At 35.6% G+C, this 19,435-nt stretch overlaps 1 protein-coding gene across 4 annotated transcripts in view; it reads right to left on the bottom strand.

Annotated features, from left to right (window-relative positions):
- LOC136751178 (dachshund homolog 1) overlaps positions 1 to 12,451 on the bottom strand; it is a 184,180-nt gene extending 171,729 nt beyond the window's left edge. For 2 of the 4 annotated variants that reach the window (XM_066706556.1, XM_066706555.1), the window contains exon 1: positions 11,674 to 12,451. In XM_066706556.1, coding sequence (XP_066562653.1) covers positions 11,674 to 12,218 — 545 coding nt within the window. In that variant the 5' untranslated portion in view covers positions 12,219 to 12,451. The remainder of the gene's footprint in view (positions 1 to 11,673) is intronic. The other 2 variants (XM_066706558.1, XM_066706557.1) reach the window with 1 other exon arrangement.
- Between the last annotated feature and the right edge of the window lie 6,984 nt (positions 12,452 to 19,435).

A 19,435-nucleotide genomic window follows, 5' to 3' on the forward strand; every position in this document is an offset into this window, starting at 1 on the left:
GTTATGTCTCTCTTTTGACACTTATTACTAACCCCAGTTTTATCTGTCTCTCAGTATTGGGTTGTTTTGTTTTTTGATAGTAGTCTATGTTGCCTTGTAAAGAATTCATGTGAAGTGTTCCCACGCTACAAAATTGAAATAATATATTACATATAAAAGCACTTTTTTAAAAATATGTGTGAAAAGCACTTGAAAATAGATTGGGGGATTTGGTTAATGGACATGAGAGTACATGACTTCTCTTAGGACTAATTGAAGGTGATGTGGAGTAACCAGGTTTAAGTGGCACAGCAGAAAGAGCCTGCATGCTTTGCTTTTACATAACTGTCCTTGACAACACACACAAATTAATAATATAGTCATAAACATCTCTTCAATGGCCAAATACCATTTCACAACTGGATAATATGCAGCTCTTTACAGACATCCATACTTTAGAAAAAAAAAGAACTGCATATAAATATGAATTATACTTGAACTTGTTTTGAAAACTAAACTGAAATCACTGACATAGGTGTATATTGATTCACAGCTAACATGCTGTATACACAAGTGGTGCAGTATTAATGGCAGCACTTGCAGAATTATTCTGAGATTATATTATGACTTGAAAGAAGCAGCTGCTTGGGCTGACCTTGATATAGTTTTCAGAAAATGAATCCACACTTTTGAGGATACGCTCGGATCACTGTCAGGAAGGCAACACAGCGATAGCTCTCAGCACTAATGTCACTCAGACATGCAATGAATTAAAAAGCAGTACACTTGTCACTGCAGAAACATGTGCTAACTAGAGTTAAACAAAAGAATCCCAGACTATTATCTCAGCTTTGATGTAGCAATTACCTCAAAAACTAGTTAGTATAATAACTGAAAAGTGGTCTCCTTCTGTTTGTATTAATTTTTGGTACTTAATCAAGGCGCCGGGCAAAAGCAATTGATCCAATCAAAAAAATCGGTAGTTAAAACACACAAAATTATTTAGTGGCTTTCTCACGCTCTCTTCCTTTAATGAAAATCCCTCAGCAGAGATTAACTCAGTCTCAAAATATTGAAGGCACTGTAATTGTCCAAGGATTCATTGTTTTTAGGGACAGATGTAAGCCCATCCAGCTATCCACCAGACAACACACAGTTGTCCACATACACATGTAATAATTCAAATGTCTGGAACAAAAGTGGAAAAATACATGATCAGTTTCAGTATTAACTTGTAATAACATTGATTGAATGACCTCAACATATAATTTTACCTGAGAAGGGAGAGTATCAAAAATAATATTGTTTCCCTTGAATTCAATTTTTAGTTCTGTCTTGATCTTATTAAAAAAAAAAAAAATGTAAAGAACCTGCATGAGAAGGAAGCTCTCAAAAATGATAGTAATATGTAAATTGTTATTCTTCTTTAACTGGATCTTAAAGTTAAACATGCAGAGCATGAAAAGACATTGGACTTTTCTTTAATTCCATACCAACTGTGTTGTTATTATTTATATTCAAATTCCTATTCCCAGCTCTTGTTGACAGTAAAACCTCCATACCCCGCCATGAAGGTCTTTGTCAAGGAATGTGATGTCAAAACAGCAATTATCCAGATTCCATTAGAAGTTTACTGTTGCACTGTAAAAAATAAACTGCTTTGCATTAAGCTTGAAAACCCTGTTTCAGTGTAAGAGCTACTTGTTGAGTCATCATGATTACCAAGATAATCTAACCTTTTCTTCACTGCCAGAGTAACGTTTGTGACCCCTAACAAATTAATGATGAGTTCACCAATAAGAATAACTGATTGCCACAAGAGACACGGATAAACCCAGCCAGGCTACTGCAGGGGGGCCTTCTTGATCACTAATAAAATCTCATTTTCAGACATTTATCGTTTCAATAGTTAAAAGTGGCACTGATCCTGTGAAAGACAGTCAAACAGAAACTAAAGCTTAAGAAAAAAATCCCAAAAGTCCCAGAACAGGGGGAGTTCACTGAGAGAAGGAAAGAGACATTTTCTTGTGTAAATGCTTTCGGGTTTGGAGGGCACGGGGGGGGGGGGGGGGGGGAGTTGTGTGTTTTGTGATTTTAATACTTGATATTCATTAGCAAGGCTAAGTGTAAGTAGTAGAAATGAGGAATGCAGATCCGCCATCATCATGACAAAAAAGTGTGCCCTTTAGTTTTGCACACAATACAAATAACAGACATATGGAAACACAATATGGAAATGTGATATCTTGGTGTAAACTGCAAAAAGTTACTAATGTATTTTTTAGGACAGAATGAATATGGACTGACTGCCTTACTCTTCCATTTTAACTATAAGATAGCAGCAGGATCATGACTAAGTTATTCAATTAAATGCTTATGATTTGCTTGTATAAAGTCTAGGACTGTGTTGGAAAATACACTTCATTCAAATAAATTATGTAACAAATTGCACCAACTGTTTCATTATTGAGATAACATTATTATGTTTACATTTAAGCAAATGAAAGTTTAATGGACCTTATAAAAAATATAGAGAAGAGAGATCAAAATGAAAAAAAAAGAGAATGAGAATGTCATCTGTGACTATTTTTCTGTGCAGAATGTTTCCATCAGTTCCAACAAAAATCAAGGGAGCAAAATTTAAGTCCTGCTACAACATTAAATTAGACAGTGAAAAATACACTTTTTAAGGATTCTAGCCTTGTCATTTCCAATTTTCTGCTCTTTGGACATGCTTGTATTCAGATTCTAGAACATCTATTCGGCATATCAATCCTAATTAGACAATCTGGGGCTGCGAAGGATGGGAGCTGGGTCATTTGCATAATTTAATCATAAATACTCAGTGATACATATTTCCAAATGCATTTGTACAATTATCTTTTCATCCTTAGGGCAATAGTATTAATATGATTAGGCAATATTTCTAAAAAAAAAAAAAAAAAAAAAAAAACAGGCAAGTGTGCACTCTTTTTAACTGCAGCTTTGGGCGATATGAAAAATTAATTAATTTCTGAAGAAAATCAATTTCTGTACGTGACCATATTAGACAGTGCCAAGCAAAGGCTTGGAATCTTTTCTCAATCAGGAAATCTCATCTGCTCCTTCTAACTTCTGTCAGTAGCATTTAACATCCTTGTACGAGCACCCGTGTCTTTTACCATAGTTCCTAATATGCTTTAATGTGACGAGATGCTGTCTAAAGAAATGCCAAGGCTATGCAAAGCATTATGCTATAATAGAATAATGCACTGCTTTACTTTCTTGTCACTTAATCAGTCTCAAGTGCTAATCTCACTACCTTATTGTTTTCCTCTTATCTAGTTTCATCTGTTTGTTAATTGTATATGGAATGCTTAAGAAATAATTGCTTGGGGACTTCTTTGACATTTCAAAAAGCACAGGTCTCTTTTTAAAAAGTGACTTCTTGATAGTGTAAGACTATTAAAAAGGTATAATTTTGTATACTATTGTTTCATATCTTAAACATAGCCAAATCAATCTGCGTTGTTGGTTTTATTTTAACCAGGGAAGAGATCAAATTTTATCGGCCTTTATTTTAAAAAGCACTGATTAAAACAGGCATTTTCTCATACTGTTATCAATCTAACTGCTGAAGTATTTTAAATAAGAATGAAAACAGCATGGACACGCTTTGTTCTTGACTGTCCTTCATCCACCCTATAAGAACATGCAAATAAGGTGTGAGCTTGAACAGTTTTTATACACAACAAGCATATTAAGCATGCAAGTCTCAGAGTTTCAATGTAAAATAAACATAAATCTGGAGCACAGTACAGTGTGATTCAGGAACAAAAAATAGAGCTTTCCAATTTAATAAATGGCAGTAATTTCAACATATCCAAGAAATTTATTTTTTCAATGATCATTTTACTTCAAACAATAAACATAAATAAATATTTTACATATAGGCCTTTCATTTTGTCTTAATATAACAAAACATGTTGTATTTTGTTTGTTTTTTTACCAGATATCTGCAAAATAACCTACTAAAAATAAACATCAGTCTCATCGTGATGAAATATTAAGGAAAGAAAACAAGCAGAGTGCTCTGGTTGCTGTTACCTTACATCTGCACATCAAATACCAAAATAACTTATTATTTTCCATTATAGCCTTTTGTTATCACAAAAATTTGGTGACATATGTCGGATGCACTATAGCTCTGAACCCAGGTGGCTAATCCCATTCCAAAACATTACTCCTTTGAATGTTAATTAGTGTAAAAATCACATTTATGGTTTCAAATGAATCTTCTTTTTTTCCCAATCAACAGAAATACTATAAATTATGAGATGCAAATGTGGAATGTTCATTTAATTTGTGTGAAGGTGCTTGAATGAATTTTTTATTTTAACAAGCCTCATTTTTCATGCATTTTTTCTCTCTCTCTCTCTTTCATCCTAATCAGGCATCTGTCACTCTGTTTTTTGAAGTTATTATCGCCTTGGTTCCCTCTTGGATGTGGTTGCTGGGTGACGGGTAGCTTAGCACCCACTTTGACTGGGAAAGATTTGAATGTGATCCAGATATTTCCCAGGAGTACCTGAAAACACATCCAGGCCTTGTAAAAACAAATAGAGCCTATGAGTAGTGCAAAAGTGAAAAAATACATAAAAAGTTTATTTGACTCAATTAACACAGAAAAGAACAACCCCACACTCATTTGATATATATATATAGATATAAAGATAGATAGAGAGATAGATGTGTATGTCTGTGTGTGTATTCTATTAACTCTAACATTTTAATCTTTGCTTAAAAGTGAATCATGAGTTAAAGAGCAAATTAAATTAAAATAAAATTGGAAGTTTAATAATGTTAAATTACCATTTAAACCTTTTGCTGTTACCATTGAAGGCCAGTAGACCATAACATTTACCATTAACATTACACTTAATTCCAAAATCACTGGAGGGATATATTCTCCATTTTCTTAAACCATTTAACATTTTAATATGGTAATTATTGGAAGATAAAAAATCCTATGAATTCAACATTTTCAGAACCGGCAAACAGAATGTTATGTTTTTGTCATTCGTGGAGAATGACAAAGCCATGACGAAAATCAGACGAACACCTCACAGACAGTAGGACAAGAGGCGTGGTTTTATTTTCACAGTGAGCTAAACCTGGGAATTGTACCAGTGAAGAAACATGATTATCAATTAACAAATGCATTTCAACCACTGCATTAGCAACCTGGCTTGACAAAGATTCCAATGAGACTGCAACAATATTACTGTGATACTCCAGTGTTTTAATAACCTTTATCGGAGTTCGAGTGTTGCAATTCTCTAAAAGCTCTCCGTCCCAGAAGTACAAAATTAAAAGGAAAACAAGTAGCTGAAGTACTGCTGTTCATCGGGCAGTGTCATAACTCCTGTGAAAGTGAAGAGATTACTGCCATGTCTCTGTTACAGAACAGAACGTACACATTAATCTCAATTCTGAGGCCCCTCAGAAAAAAACAGGCAAAAACAGTTCTCTTGCAAGAGTGTAGTACACAGCACATGTCTTATAGGTGTTCTTAACTATAAGATCCCTTTTGGAAAAGCAACAATAGTCAAAAATAAATGCATATAATTAAATTAACTTGAGTGTTGAGTGGTATAGGGAGCTGAATCCAATACTACACAGTAAAGTTTTAGGGTTAAAAAGTACTTTTCTGAAAGATATATTGTATTCCACACTGTTTAGCTCAATACTTTTTTACACAAGACTTGTGCAGCTTATTAATCTCAAATTGAATGAAAACCAAATACATATTTTATAGTATTTAGGCTACTCCTTTTACATATATTTTGCTTTTATCTGTATAATGCTTCACTATCCTAATTTGACTTTGTAGTGAATCTTTTTTTTCCTGCATAATGCTATAAGAATGAAATAACTATAACAGAAGATTATTTGTTGACATAAAATAAACTTCAATCTCATATTAGTGGTCAAAAACACTTATGAGCTCTTTTTCATGCAAGGTTATATATTTGAATCAATATATGCTGCAATCACAAACACTGCTTTAGTATACTAAAGTGATTCCTGAGAATATTGATGAATTAATTGCACAAGCAATCATTATGCAAACAAAGAAATAAAGCTCCTCACTCAGTGGAATCTTAACTAAGATGCAAAAAGAACCCTGATTAGAGCTTTCAATGAAATTCCAATCACCTTGTCCTTTATCACACCATTCAGGCTTAAAATCTTACCTGAAGAATTGTCCGGTTTATTTTTGTTAAACACTTTTTCCATCAACTTTAATTGTGTCAACAGCTGTCTGCTAATGCAAAACAGACAACAGAAAATACTATAATTTATACAATAACCGAATTGCTGTTGCATATGTTTACGTCGTAATAAAGAACCACAGTCTAAAATTGATTATTTTCTATACATTTGTCATTGTTTAACATTGAATGAAATATACTGAAACAAAACACCACCTATAAAAATGTATTCATCGTCCAACTACTTCAGACCCTTACCCCTGTCAAAATACTCATCTTATTTTAATATGATTACAGGGTCTGATAAGTAAATGTGATGTACATCTGGTAGTAAACGTATACTAAATATCACTACCACAACACACACAAAAACTTTAAAGGTAATTTATATATATATATATATATATATATATATATATATATATATATATATATATATATTATGTGCTTTAAAAGAACCATTATGCATTTATGGCATACAGACACCATACAGTGTTGAAACGCATGAACTACAATTTATTGCATCTGAGTTTCTTGTACTTATCTAATAGCACAAAATAAATACAAATCCTTTCCTGTGAAGACGTCTTTGTCCGAGATTTTGTGGACGCCTGCATTTTCAGAATGATGTAATGGTCACACAAATGGGCTGAAGCAATTGTGAAAGTGATTGATTTCAATCTAACACAACCACAACCAGGTGCTTTCAAAGACAATTACAGGCCTCTCTGTGTAGCAGTAATAGCCAGGCACTTCACTGTCATTAAACCAACATGTAGCACTGCATTATCCTTTAACCCCATCACAGGCCATACTTATTCAGGCTCTGGAAGTTGCAAACCATATGCTTCAATAGCTGCCCCTTACCTGTGAGCGCACTCTGGAATTGAAATAGAAACCATCATTCACTAATAATGCATGATTTGTATTGCATATTGCATTGGTATCATTTAGTTTATGATCTCCTGATATATAGCACCAAGGGGCACGTGATGTATAAAAATATCAGGATTTAGATCAGTGTCAGTGAACACAAATATAATATACAGAGAGTAATACTTTTGATATACAAATAAAAAATAGCACAATGTTATATTACTTCAGTATTGGAACATCTTAAAAGATAATGCTCAAGATAGTGTCTTGTCATTCTTATTTGCAGCCCGTAAATTGAAACATAAAACTGGGTTTCTTGGCACGTCATTTTTTTGCTGACAGACATTTGTCGTACATTCTGCTTCCTAGCATGTTCATAAGACATTTATTTACCTTTTCTCTAAGTTGTTGCTCGTTTGATGTTTTCTTTGATTTCCTGCCTGATCTGCATTTTAAGATAAACTTCATTGAACAATAGCGCAAAAATATGTTACTAAATCACATTTATTTGTAGATAACTGTAATCTTAATCTGCACATTTGCAAGAACAACATGCTCAACAGTTTTGTTATCACATAAATCACAATTACAGCTTGACAAGAACAACAACAACAAAAGAGTGCAACTTGGAATGTGGGCAAACAGCCATTGTGTTAATGCACATTCCCTTGCATTATTGGGAAATCTTAAGTTTCCGTTTCTATGAAATAAGTCTTACAAAAATAATGTTAAAAAAGTTTGTGTAATGCATGTTGTTCACATTGCTTAATGCAGTTTGGTGCTGGAACCTTGCAAATAGCCACAGTTCTAGAATATTGAATACAAATGTATCTTTCAAAGCTCTGTGCAATTAAACAAATAAACTCATTAATTCATTCATTCATTCATTAAAGCCCAGATGTCACTACTAAATTGTATTTTGAGATACAGTTTTAGACTCCTATTAGCGGCAATGGTATTATTATACTCATTACACTTTGTATATTAAATGTTTTCTTCCAAAACAAATATTGTTCAAGGATGTTGAATCTGCCCCGGACTGAGGTCATAACTTCCAAGATTTCTATTACTGACATACCAATACGCTGTATAAATGCAAAGAGCGATCAAATGTCTGTGGAGTCACAATACAAAATTAGATTGCTTTTTGATCATTTATGAAGCAATGATACTATTTCATCCCCAGACTCTTAAAAGTATCTGTTACACTGGGGTGTGATGGGCTGCAAGCAGTCAGTCTTCTGATATTTTTTCCATGTACCCTATAGTTTCACCTGGTGTCTATTCCCTGTCTTATTTGTGCATGAGGGTGCTTAACAAACATCTCTCTGAATTATAATTTAGGGGGTGGGAAGACATTTTTGTTGGGAGCACAGATTATTTTAAATGTTTAACATCTGTGTCACAGTTGCAAAACATGTACTGATAAACAAGTGTTTGTGCCTAAATAGATACTGTTTCTTTCTCTGTGGGAACACTTCTTCCTATGCACCCAACTTTATGAGGATAAAATAAATGTTTTCCTTGCTATGTATGTTCACAGAGACATTGGCAAGATAACGAAATGGGCACTGTGAGCTCTGTGTATACAACATTAAAATACTTAGCCTAAATAAGAACAATGCTTTTTTTTTTCATTATGGACATTGCAATAGTTTAGATCTTTGTGAAACGCAAAGAATGTTAAGATGATGAATCGCAACATCACAGTATCAAGTGACAAGGGATTTATTCAAGGTGACTGTGTATATAAATTGTGTAGGCTTAGTTTTAAGTTTTGCATGTATATATACGTGCATGTATACTACTTCTATGTATTCAGATTAATAAAAACTAATACGGTGTGGGACGGCAAATAATATAAATAAATTAACTCTGTTTCACATCAAAATTCACCGAAGAAAATGCAAATGTAAAGAGAATGGGAAAGGATTTGAGAAACAGTAAAATGCAAAACTGCGTGAAGTTGCTTTTTGTTCTAACTAGTTATTTATTTGGATTGACATTAAACATTTTTCAATCAAGATAATCTAATTGCATTTATAAATGTGTGTGTTTTAAACTCTATGATACATTTTTTTTTATTATTCTAACGCCAGCTGATTATATTATGTAAACAGTGTGGCCATATAGAAATGCACAACTTGCAAAAATAAGTAAAATATAGTTTTGTATATAATTTGTATTTACAAAGAAATTGCTATTTAAACTAGGATAAAATCCCTAACGTGACGTTCAGTACACGACGTTTCATCACAGCTAATGGCGTCATAATAATTTTACACTTGACTAGATCTTTCCATAAAACAACTGGGGATGCGACTGGTAGCTTCACCCATTCATCGATTAATCCCCCTTCAATTACCATCCAAGGGACATTATATTCAATTTCAAAGGAAGTTTAAGAAAAAAGGGGGCAGAACTGAAAGACGTTTGTGAGCAGTACACCTTATTTCGCCATCCTTTTAATATACTTATTACCCATCAGTATAGGGAGATAAATAGTTTTCTTTAACTGAATCACATTTATGAATGTCTAAAATGTTCACCTTGCCTACGACTTGCAATCATGTTTGTACTATTTAAATTACGCGGGGGGGGGCAAGGTAGCAAACAAGTGAAAGGCAAGGCAATATACGCCACTCTCAGTAAATTGTGCATAGCAGATTGCATCCCTGGGAATGTCTTCCCAATCCTTCAACTGTCAATAATGATGCGTGATCTCTGGCACACCTTTAAACATGCAACCTACCATGCAAGAACAAATAACAGAACAGCACCGTGTTCAGCGACAGCACAAGCACAGCACAGTGCGATGAGATGATGAGGGAAACAACTCCATCACACATGTCATTTCACCTCGACCTCATGGTTGAGTTTGAAGGAAAAACTCGAGGTTATTCATTATGCATTCCAGAAAAACCCAAACATGCAAACTAACCGAGCAAATGGTTAACCAGCAGCTTAATTGTTGAAACGCGACGAGTAAAGAGGTTAATTAAACCAATTAAACCCAGTCAGCAGTGAACGACACCAAGTAAATGCTTTACTTTGCACATTTTGTTGAAGCCCACTAACATAACTTTATGGCTACACGAGTGTCAGCGGCAGAATACATGTAAAACACGATTAAATAACTTTTCAAACTACACACACACACAATTAAAAAAAATAATAATAGGCGAATGCATGTAAAGCAGCCTCTCACTGTCATCAAGATCCAAGAAAAAAATATAGCCAGGGGTGCCAGAGTGTATTTTAAGGTGTTACGAAATACATTTGATCTTAAACATGTCAAATACTACGATACAATACATACAGATAAAGTTACTTTTTCCTGCAGTGGATATCTTCTAACTGTGACAACGGGTAATTAATACTCTGTATCGTGTATTTCTGAAGGACCAGGTTTGGTTCAACACAGCCGTCTGGTAAGTGTAACACTAATACTTTAAATGGTCTAAAAGAGAGAAAACAAATCCCAAAAGGTGCAACTGTGAACTTAATGCTTTGAGATCATATAATAATAATAATAATAATAATAATAATAATATGACATTTACTTTTTAAAGAAAGCTGTCCTTTAAGCAAGGACAAGTACAACTGCAAATAGATATTACAATGATTTGCCTTCATGACTAAATGGACATGTGTACCAATACTTCTGCACCCCAGTAAGCGCTAGTGTCGATCACCCTGGCTGTCATTCGGGACACATGACATTAGCAAGTCTTCACGACGAGCATTACACACCAATGCTTTTAACCTCTTTGTGCATACCATCTTTTTACTCGTAATATTGTTATGTATCACATTGCTTTGCCTGTGAAAGTGAAAAGCTCACGATGGTGGTGCACCAGCTTCCTCAGCCCCTGTCGGAGCATCTGACTCTTCACTTCCCTTTCCCCCTCGTTACGATCAAATCTCTTATCTGCGGGACAGTTCGCACGCATTGCAACTCACATGTACACATCCATATTCCCCTCGGCGTGTACATACATGCTCCCACAGTACTGTCTGTGTGCACACTTCGTATTACATGCAAACCGTGAGTCCACGACAGTTTCACTGGGCAGCATTGTGACTTCTAAAAACTCAATCCACAGGAGGAAGCATCCACACACACACACACACAGCTATCCATGTTCAACCCACTGAACCTGGTATGTTGTCCCTACACGACGTTAAGCACTGCGATGTGTCCCGGTTTGACACACTTAAGGTGTTGTATTAATATTAGTATTAACGTATGTGTGCAGAACTTGTGTCTGAGCACTTTGTTGTATACCAACACCCGAAGACAACTGTATTAAGAGTGCAACCAGTACACCTTTTCATGTCATGATCTGTCCTAATCATACATGCACTTTGACTAGTTCATCGTATGTTATGTATGCATTCATGCCCATGTGGCGATCATCAGATGGAGTGAGTCCAGCTCCCGGCGAGTGCTTTCGGAGTTGGACAAAGTGCCGGATTATCCTTGGTCGCTGTTCGGGTTGATCGACGCACAAACACGCAAACACGAACATGTATGACGGATCTGGTCCCCATGCCCACTCACCTGGCGTTGGTGCAGTCGTTGTACAGGGTCTCGAAGTCCTTCCTGGAGATGAGTTTGCAGCGGTTCACTCCTGGCTGGATGGCCCCGAGTCCCCTCAGGATGCGGACCTGCTCCACATTGCACACCACCGGCGTGATCTCCAGCCGCTTCAGCTTGGTGTACACGGTGTGCAGCCCCCCGACCAAGTGCTTCAGAAAGAGATCAAACGCCTGGGGGAGACAGATCAGCTCGCAACCGTCCACCGTGAAAGAAGCCACCTTGGCGCCCCTCAAATCCACCATCTTACACTCGTTATTCTGCGGCGTGTTCTCCACCGGAGACGGAGTCGAGTACACGGGCTTGCCGGGCAGGTTGCCGGCTGGGATGCCCGGGCTGGTGGTGGTGCTGATCGGCTCCGACCGAAACAGGTTGGGTCCCGACGGGGCGACGGAAGGAGAGGGAGAGGAGGTGGTCGAGGGCGAGGAGGAGGTGGTCGCTGAAGAAGTTGAGATCGGAGGTGGAGGGACCAGCGGGGTCGTGGGGAGCAGAGCAGCCGGTACGGCCATGGTCACCTAGGTGGGGATAAGTTCACGGAATAAAAGCCCCGAGAGAGGAAAGTGTCCCGAGAAATCGAAACGAAAAAAAAAAAGTCCAAAGGGGGGGATGAGCTCCTCTGTTGTTTGTGCTACAATCAAAAGAGCAGGTGAAAAAGAGGGGGTCTGTGAGATTGAGGCTCGCCGTAGTGTGACATTGATCAAAGAGGGAGAGAGAATGACAGGGAGAACATGAGCCGAAAAGTGCAGCCGGCGCTCCGGACGAGTTGTTGTTGTCACATGGTGCGCAGGGGCGGAGCCGGGGGACGGGCGCCGGGCAAACACACAGCCTGCGAGCGGCCGCTGCAAACATGCGTCCTGCTCCACCATAGCAGGATGGCTTGTTTTCAAGAGCCCTGGCCTTTTTTTTTCTTTCTTTTCTGAATACTGTAAAAGTCTTCGGTGAGCTGGCCGGGGTGTTTCACAGTAGGCAGGAGTAGAAAGTTGACTCCGTACTGCACGTCTCGTAGTGCACACCTCGCTCCGGTGAGAGCAACAGCACACCCATGTCTTCTCGGTTAGATCCGGGGTTGGCTTCGTTTGCACGCACATCGTTGTAATGTGGAAAATGAACTATTTAGGACACATGGGATATGGCTGGAGCTGCTGAAGACGCAAATACATGCATATCTTCCACAGCTTATGAATGTGTAGAACTACATTCAGTCCTTTTTGTAGTCAGGTTTTTGAAACAAATGTAAAAACGCTTATTATTATTATTATTATTATTATTATTATTATCGTTAACTTTACAATGTGTGAATGCTAAATTCACAGATAAAATCAGATACCAGATTAAAAAATAGATCTACTATATAATTGCAATACTAATCTTGTAGTAGTAGTAGTAGTAGTATCCTATAATGATACTTTATAATTCATGGTATATTATTAGCATTTTCTAATATATTAGCATACCAACATGCTGTTTAAAAGACTGATATTGCACGACAAGGTCCTATCAAAGCCGTGCCATTTTAATCAAGTGTGTAGAGCAGCATCTCTGTATTGCTTTCAATATTGTATTATGTTCAACCCCCTCTTTTTTGTAAAACATCAAAAGTTATAATTAGTCTTCATTATGAATAAATAAACCAAAGACTTTAAATAACCCAACATACTGGTTTAAACGTTAGGGTCAGACAGCATTTTAAGTAATAATTGTTTTTGCGAACCACTCACGCGGTGTATAAAGGGTTAATACAAGCATGAGCCATTCGCCTATTGTATGCACCAAACTAAACAGAAATGTACATAGGAAATATTCCTGTCAGGATCTAGTAAAGGCACATGACAGATTATTCGCAGATGTTTAGAAAGAGCGACAAGACAATAATAGATTAAAACAACAAATGTCCACTTCAGTTTCCACCCTTGTTAAAGGCAAAGCCCACATTTACGTGCCACTGGAGCGCCCTGTTGGCAATACCGAAAACACAGGGAAACTCATCTAATAACTACAATGATTTATCAACATTGATTGGGTGTTGAAATACATTAAAAAAAATAATAGAAAGAATAATAACTATACGACCAGGATACGCTTTATATTTGTTTATTTAAAATGTTGGACACTCTTAATGGGTCAACTTTTCCAGTTCTGAAATGAAACAAAGTTTTTATGTGATCATATCAAGATTATGGGAATTCCTGCTGTCATGTTAACTAAAGGTTTATTTTATTGTAGTCCTCTTATCATAAATAACCTGTTTACTAACATGGATGCGGTTTGTAGAATAACCCCTTTTGCAAAGTGTCACACACAGCTCTAAGTAATATTAACTTTGTTTCATATTTATACTTCCATCAAGCTTCTTAAAACAACTTCGGGGATTGAACAATACAAATTTTGGGATTTGATAAACTACTGAAAGCATAAAATAGATAGACAGATTCTAAGATGTAGTCTTTAATGCTGTTATTGGTTTGAATTGCCTTTGTTATATAGTTCTGAATATTCCCCTAGAACGTTCAATAATAAATGACAGAAACTGTAGAATACATAAAAAGTTTCATCAATTGTTTTCTATACTTTATTCGACAACAACAACAACAATAATAATAATAATAATAATAATAATAATAATAATAATAATAATAATAATAATAATGTATTGAATGTTGGAAGCTCTCTATTCTTTAGCCCATGAAGATTTTATGATTCCTGCATTGAATGAAGTTAAGTATCCTATTTAGAGCATCTGAGCGTCAGATTTGCTCACAGATATAGTGAATGACATTTCCAAATTGTCATTCAGACAACGAAGCAGCTTATAGTGTAAAAAATCAATGACTACTTACAATTCATAGCCATACAATCCATTTGCCCTTTATATCGCTAACCTTTATTTAAATGTGCATCATAGGAAGATTGGACTCCTTATATAATCAACGTCATTAATGAGATATCTTTTTTCTATAAGAGCATTTGTTAAATCCATAATAAATAAAGTCATAATTCATCTGTTGCATTAAAAATGTTACAACCCCATTTTAGTACAATTATATGCAGTCTTTACCATACAGAATATCAAAATACTTTATAAACTAATACTTAAAAAAAAGTTAAAGAAAGTACATGAAACGTTAATGGCTATGAAATGTTTACATGTCGAAGTGGGTGGGCTTGTATATTTAGAGTTTAAGGGTCCTGTAAGCAGCATGTGTAGTCATGAGTGATGCAAGATGCTGTTATTCCCTAATCATTTCCATTTCATTACGGTTTTTTTTAACTGACCTGTTGTGTTTACACATCTCTAATGTATGAGAAAAGCGACTGAAATAAATGACAATCTAAAATTGTTGTTTTTTTAATCAATGCCATCTGCAAAACTGTAATATGTGTAGTTTGAAACACTTTAATAATCAACCTTGTGTTTTCATAACACTTTTCTGTTTCATAACACAGGTCTTAAAGATTTGTTTTACATAAAAAAGGGGGGAGATGGGATATATATATATATATATATATATATATATATATATATATATATATATATATATATATATATATATATAATCCAAACGTTTATTAGAGATTGAGACACAACAGACTGAACTTGATTAATTATTCAAATAATGAAATGGGAATGGTTACAATTCGCATATTTATTTTTCATTTTTTAATCCCACGTTCCATAATCATACTCATCTCCTAAATTAGACAACAGTTTTCAAACTTAATGTACACTAATTTGAAGGAATTTTAATCCCCATCTGCTAATTCTTCACTACATAACATTTACAAGTGTAAGTTCAAATAAAATTGATTTATATTATGATGTCTCCTGTTTGCATTCATGTGCATATAATACCCCCTTATAACCAGCCTCACAGTTACAAGGGACGTCAAGTTTATATACCTCTTGGGTTATCTTCACCAATGCTAAAGGTTGTGTGTGTTTGTTGTATTATTATTTGTACTTTTGATCATTACAGTTTGCCATTGCTACGTTATACCACCGTGTAATAAAGATGCATAAACAGCTATTTGTGAAGCCTGTGTGGAAGGTGTTGATCGTCTGATTGATCATTCATAAGAAATACAGTGTTTGCCAATTAATCTATAAAAATGTTAAGCAATTAAGAGTGACAGATAAAAGTGTATTCCGATTGCGTTCGCCTTATCTTGGAATAAGTGAAAGAGTTATTTTTATAGGTGTTATGATTTTAATCACATGCATATAAAACCCAGAGGTAAGTAGACTATGTTGAAACTCCAGTTAGTGTTGTTTATATCATAAACCTAAGCCAGAAGGCTTCATATTTAAAGAATCGTATTCTTGAAATTAAAATTGAAAAACAAAGCAATATGTTTTTATTTGATTGTTAACCTTTTTTTATATAAAAATGTCATACATTGAAAACATTTGAAGTATAATTACCGAAGTGATGTGCAGGGAGATCATTGAGATGCTGTCAGCTGAAATCGCGTTTCATCAGAGAAGTTGTGACAGATGAGGTCATGCTTGAGTTTTAAATCCAGCATCAAAATTATTTAATTATTCTTGGCAAACAGGGTTTCACTTTTCAGTTCCCCCCTGCTAAAATAACTAATCTTCTTAACAGCTTTAAAAATGACATATTTGGGCGATAATCTCAGCCTCAGTCATATAGGCCTTTCTCATTGAAAAATTGTGATTCAATGCAACTTTTGCTGCGTGTATTTGTATATTTTAATAAGTATCTGTGGTAAAGTTTTAGCTCATTCACTTCAAAGAGAATCCTTTCCAACTTTCAACACTATGCCATGCATTAAACACACAATAAACGAAACCAAAAAAAGTAAAAGCGGCATCTGTTGGTGACTATATGTATCGACGCATTGATAAACAGGTAAGTAAACCGAAATCCAGTTTAACCATAAAACCTGAGTAACAAGATCAACAATTCACATTTTGGCAACTTAAACGATACAGATGAAGGGAACTGGATACTATTATTGCCTCCCAGTAAGTCCATTCCCAGTCGTTATAACACAATGGATGGGAACTGGTTGACTTTAAGTGTCTGCAATGCTTGTTTCAATTATTAGTAAAGTCATAAAGAATGATGCACATGTTATGTGATGCATATTTACTTCAATGAAAATGTAACCTCAGTTAATTACAGTTAATACTGATAATGCCAGAGCTTCAGGTAGTGATGTGCTAGTAAAGTAAGAATATAATATCCAGATCTATATTCTTCATATTGAATGATCCTAGGAATAATGAACTCGAAGACACGCAAAATAATCAGACACACACATACCAATCATGGGAGTAGTGTATACATAATTAATAACAAATTAAGTCACAATTTGTATGGTGGTTTATAAGTTGCAAGCCACACACTTATTGGATCATGACGTACAAAATACAGAAGGTTAAAGAAAAGGAGCACACTTAGCAAAGTGAAAGTTCATGCTTTATTTCAACTGCTTCAGTATTTGTCACACAATTTAGTTAATGTGTACTATTCATGGCTATGGTCAGAAGAACGAAGGGCCTGCAGTTGCAAATTATACTTCCTGTACATGATGGTGGCTTTTTAGTGAGATACGTTTCTTTCATTTTACTTATCACAAACCCTGCATCAAATATTGTGTTTTTAGTTTGCGATTGGTTGGTGGTTCAGAATTGTGAATTGGTACCCACCCCAAAGTCCCCCAAAATCAGGACTTTGACTGGGCCACTCAAGGACATTCCCTTAAGACACTCCAGTGTAGCTTTGGCCTTGTGGGTGTATTTTCATCCCACTTTTAAGTCTTTATCAGACTGAAACAGGTTTTCCTCTCCTATTTGCCTGTACTTTGCTCCATCCATTTTCCTTCAATCCTAACAAGGTTCCCAGTCCCTGCTGAGGAGAAGCATCCACATAGCATGATGCTGCCACCACCAGGCTTGACGGTAGAGTGGTGTTGTCTGCGACATGTGCTGTGTTGGGTTTGAGCCAAATGTAACACTTTAACCCCAAAAGATCCAATTTGGAACCTTTTGCCAGATTTTTCCAGGATCACTCAGCTGCTTTGAGTTGGCTTATTTTTAGTAATGGCTTCCTTCTTGCCACCCTGCCATACAGACTAGTTTTGTGAAATGTTCTGGATATTGTTGACTGATGCACCTTTTCTCCCATCTCAGCCACTGAACTCTGTTGCTCTTTCACATTTGTCAATGGCCTCACAGCGGCATCCCTCACCAGTATCCTAGTTGCCCGGCTGCTCAGTTTATAGGGACAGCCTGATCTAGACAGTGTCTGGGTGATACAATGCACCATCCATTTCTTGATGATTGAGTAGACTGTGCTCAGAGACTTCAATATTTGTTTCTACCCTTCTCCTGATCTGCGCTTTTCAATTACTTTATCCACGACTTGGTTTGAAGGCTCCTTGGTCTTCACGGTTGAGTCTTTGTTGAAATGCATTACCTGACCAAGCAAACAGAAACAGGTCTATTATTCTGAATTCATAAGCAACACTGTTATTGCACACAGACAGAGGTCATTCAACTAATGGTGTGACTCGTTAAGGTAATTCTGTGCACCTGAATTAATTTAGGTTTGCACACAGCAGAGGATTTGAATACTTATGCAATCCTGACTTTATTTCATATTTATTCTCTATTTACTTATTTTTGTTTCTGCTTTGAATGTGCGGAGTGTGTTGTGTAGGTAACACATATGAATTCAAAGTGTCATGACTGCTGGGTTTAAAGAGAAAACCTGCGAGAGGGTCTGAAAAAGTTTGCAAGGCACTGTAAGTGAACTTGAGTCTGACTGCATTTGATTTTAAATAGTTATAATCTTTGAAGCAAATCTGTATTAGGATTGGTCAGCATACAGTTCAGTGTTGCTTAGTGGAAGACAAGTGTTCTCAGCACTGGATTTCAAGTTTCACTTACGGTGTTAATGATTAAATATGATTATTCATAAATTATTGTGCATTCTGATTATCATAGTAGTAATAGTTGCAGTATATATAGTAAGTAGTAATAATACAATAATTCAATTATTTTTGCTGGAAAAACACTTTGGTTATTTTAAGACTATTTATGCTAAACATTGCTGATATATGCATAGTAAGCACTGTAGAGCTTTATGTTGAAATGTTGGAAGATTTCCAGGTCCATTTGTTAATATGTAAATAAGAAAATTAAGAAATCCTACAGTCAATTACCTTTAAGCCAAAAAGGATTACATTTTGTTCCAGTATTTTTCAAAATGGCAGAAAACAATTACAAGATAGAATCCTTTCTCCAAACAAACTTAACAAGCTAACAGTACTATGAAGATTTTTGTTCTCTACTCAGGAAATATGATTTTGTTATGTTTCTGCTCATATTGCAGTTTGCTGCTGCATTTATAAATATTAATATAAATATCCTGCATAATATATTTTAAAATAATGTCTGAAAAAACAGAAGAAACAGCTGAACAACAAAACTGATTTGAGATCTAGGTCCAGATAAAACAAACATTCTACATAAATAGCAATCACAAATTAAAAACTCAGTCCTTGAAGGCATATTTTTGTGTTCCAGGAGACTTCTTGCTTCTAACCAATGGAAACTATAAAGTACTGGGTTTATAATTTGGGAATGGTTGGCAGCTCAAAATTTTGATTTTATCAGCATCCTGGTTTGGATGGAGCTAAAATAGGTCAGTGTTAATTCGGCAGAAAGATGTTAATGATAAGGCTAATGCTGTACTAT

Source organism: Amia ocellicauda, chromosome 6, assembly GCF_036373705.1.
Source record: "Amia ocellicauda isolate fAmiCal2 chromosome 6, fAmiCal2.hap1, whole genome shotgun sequence".
NCBI lineage: Eukaryota > Metazoa > Chordata > Actinopteri > Amiiformes > Amiidae > Amia > Amia ocellicauda.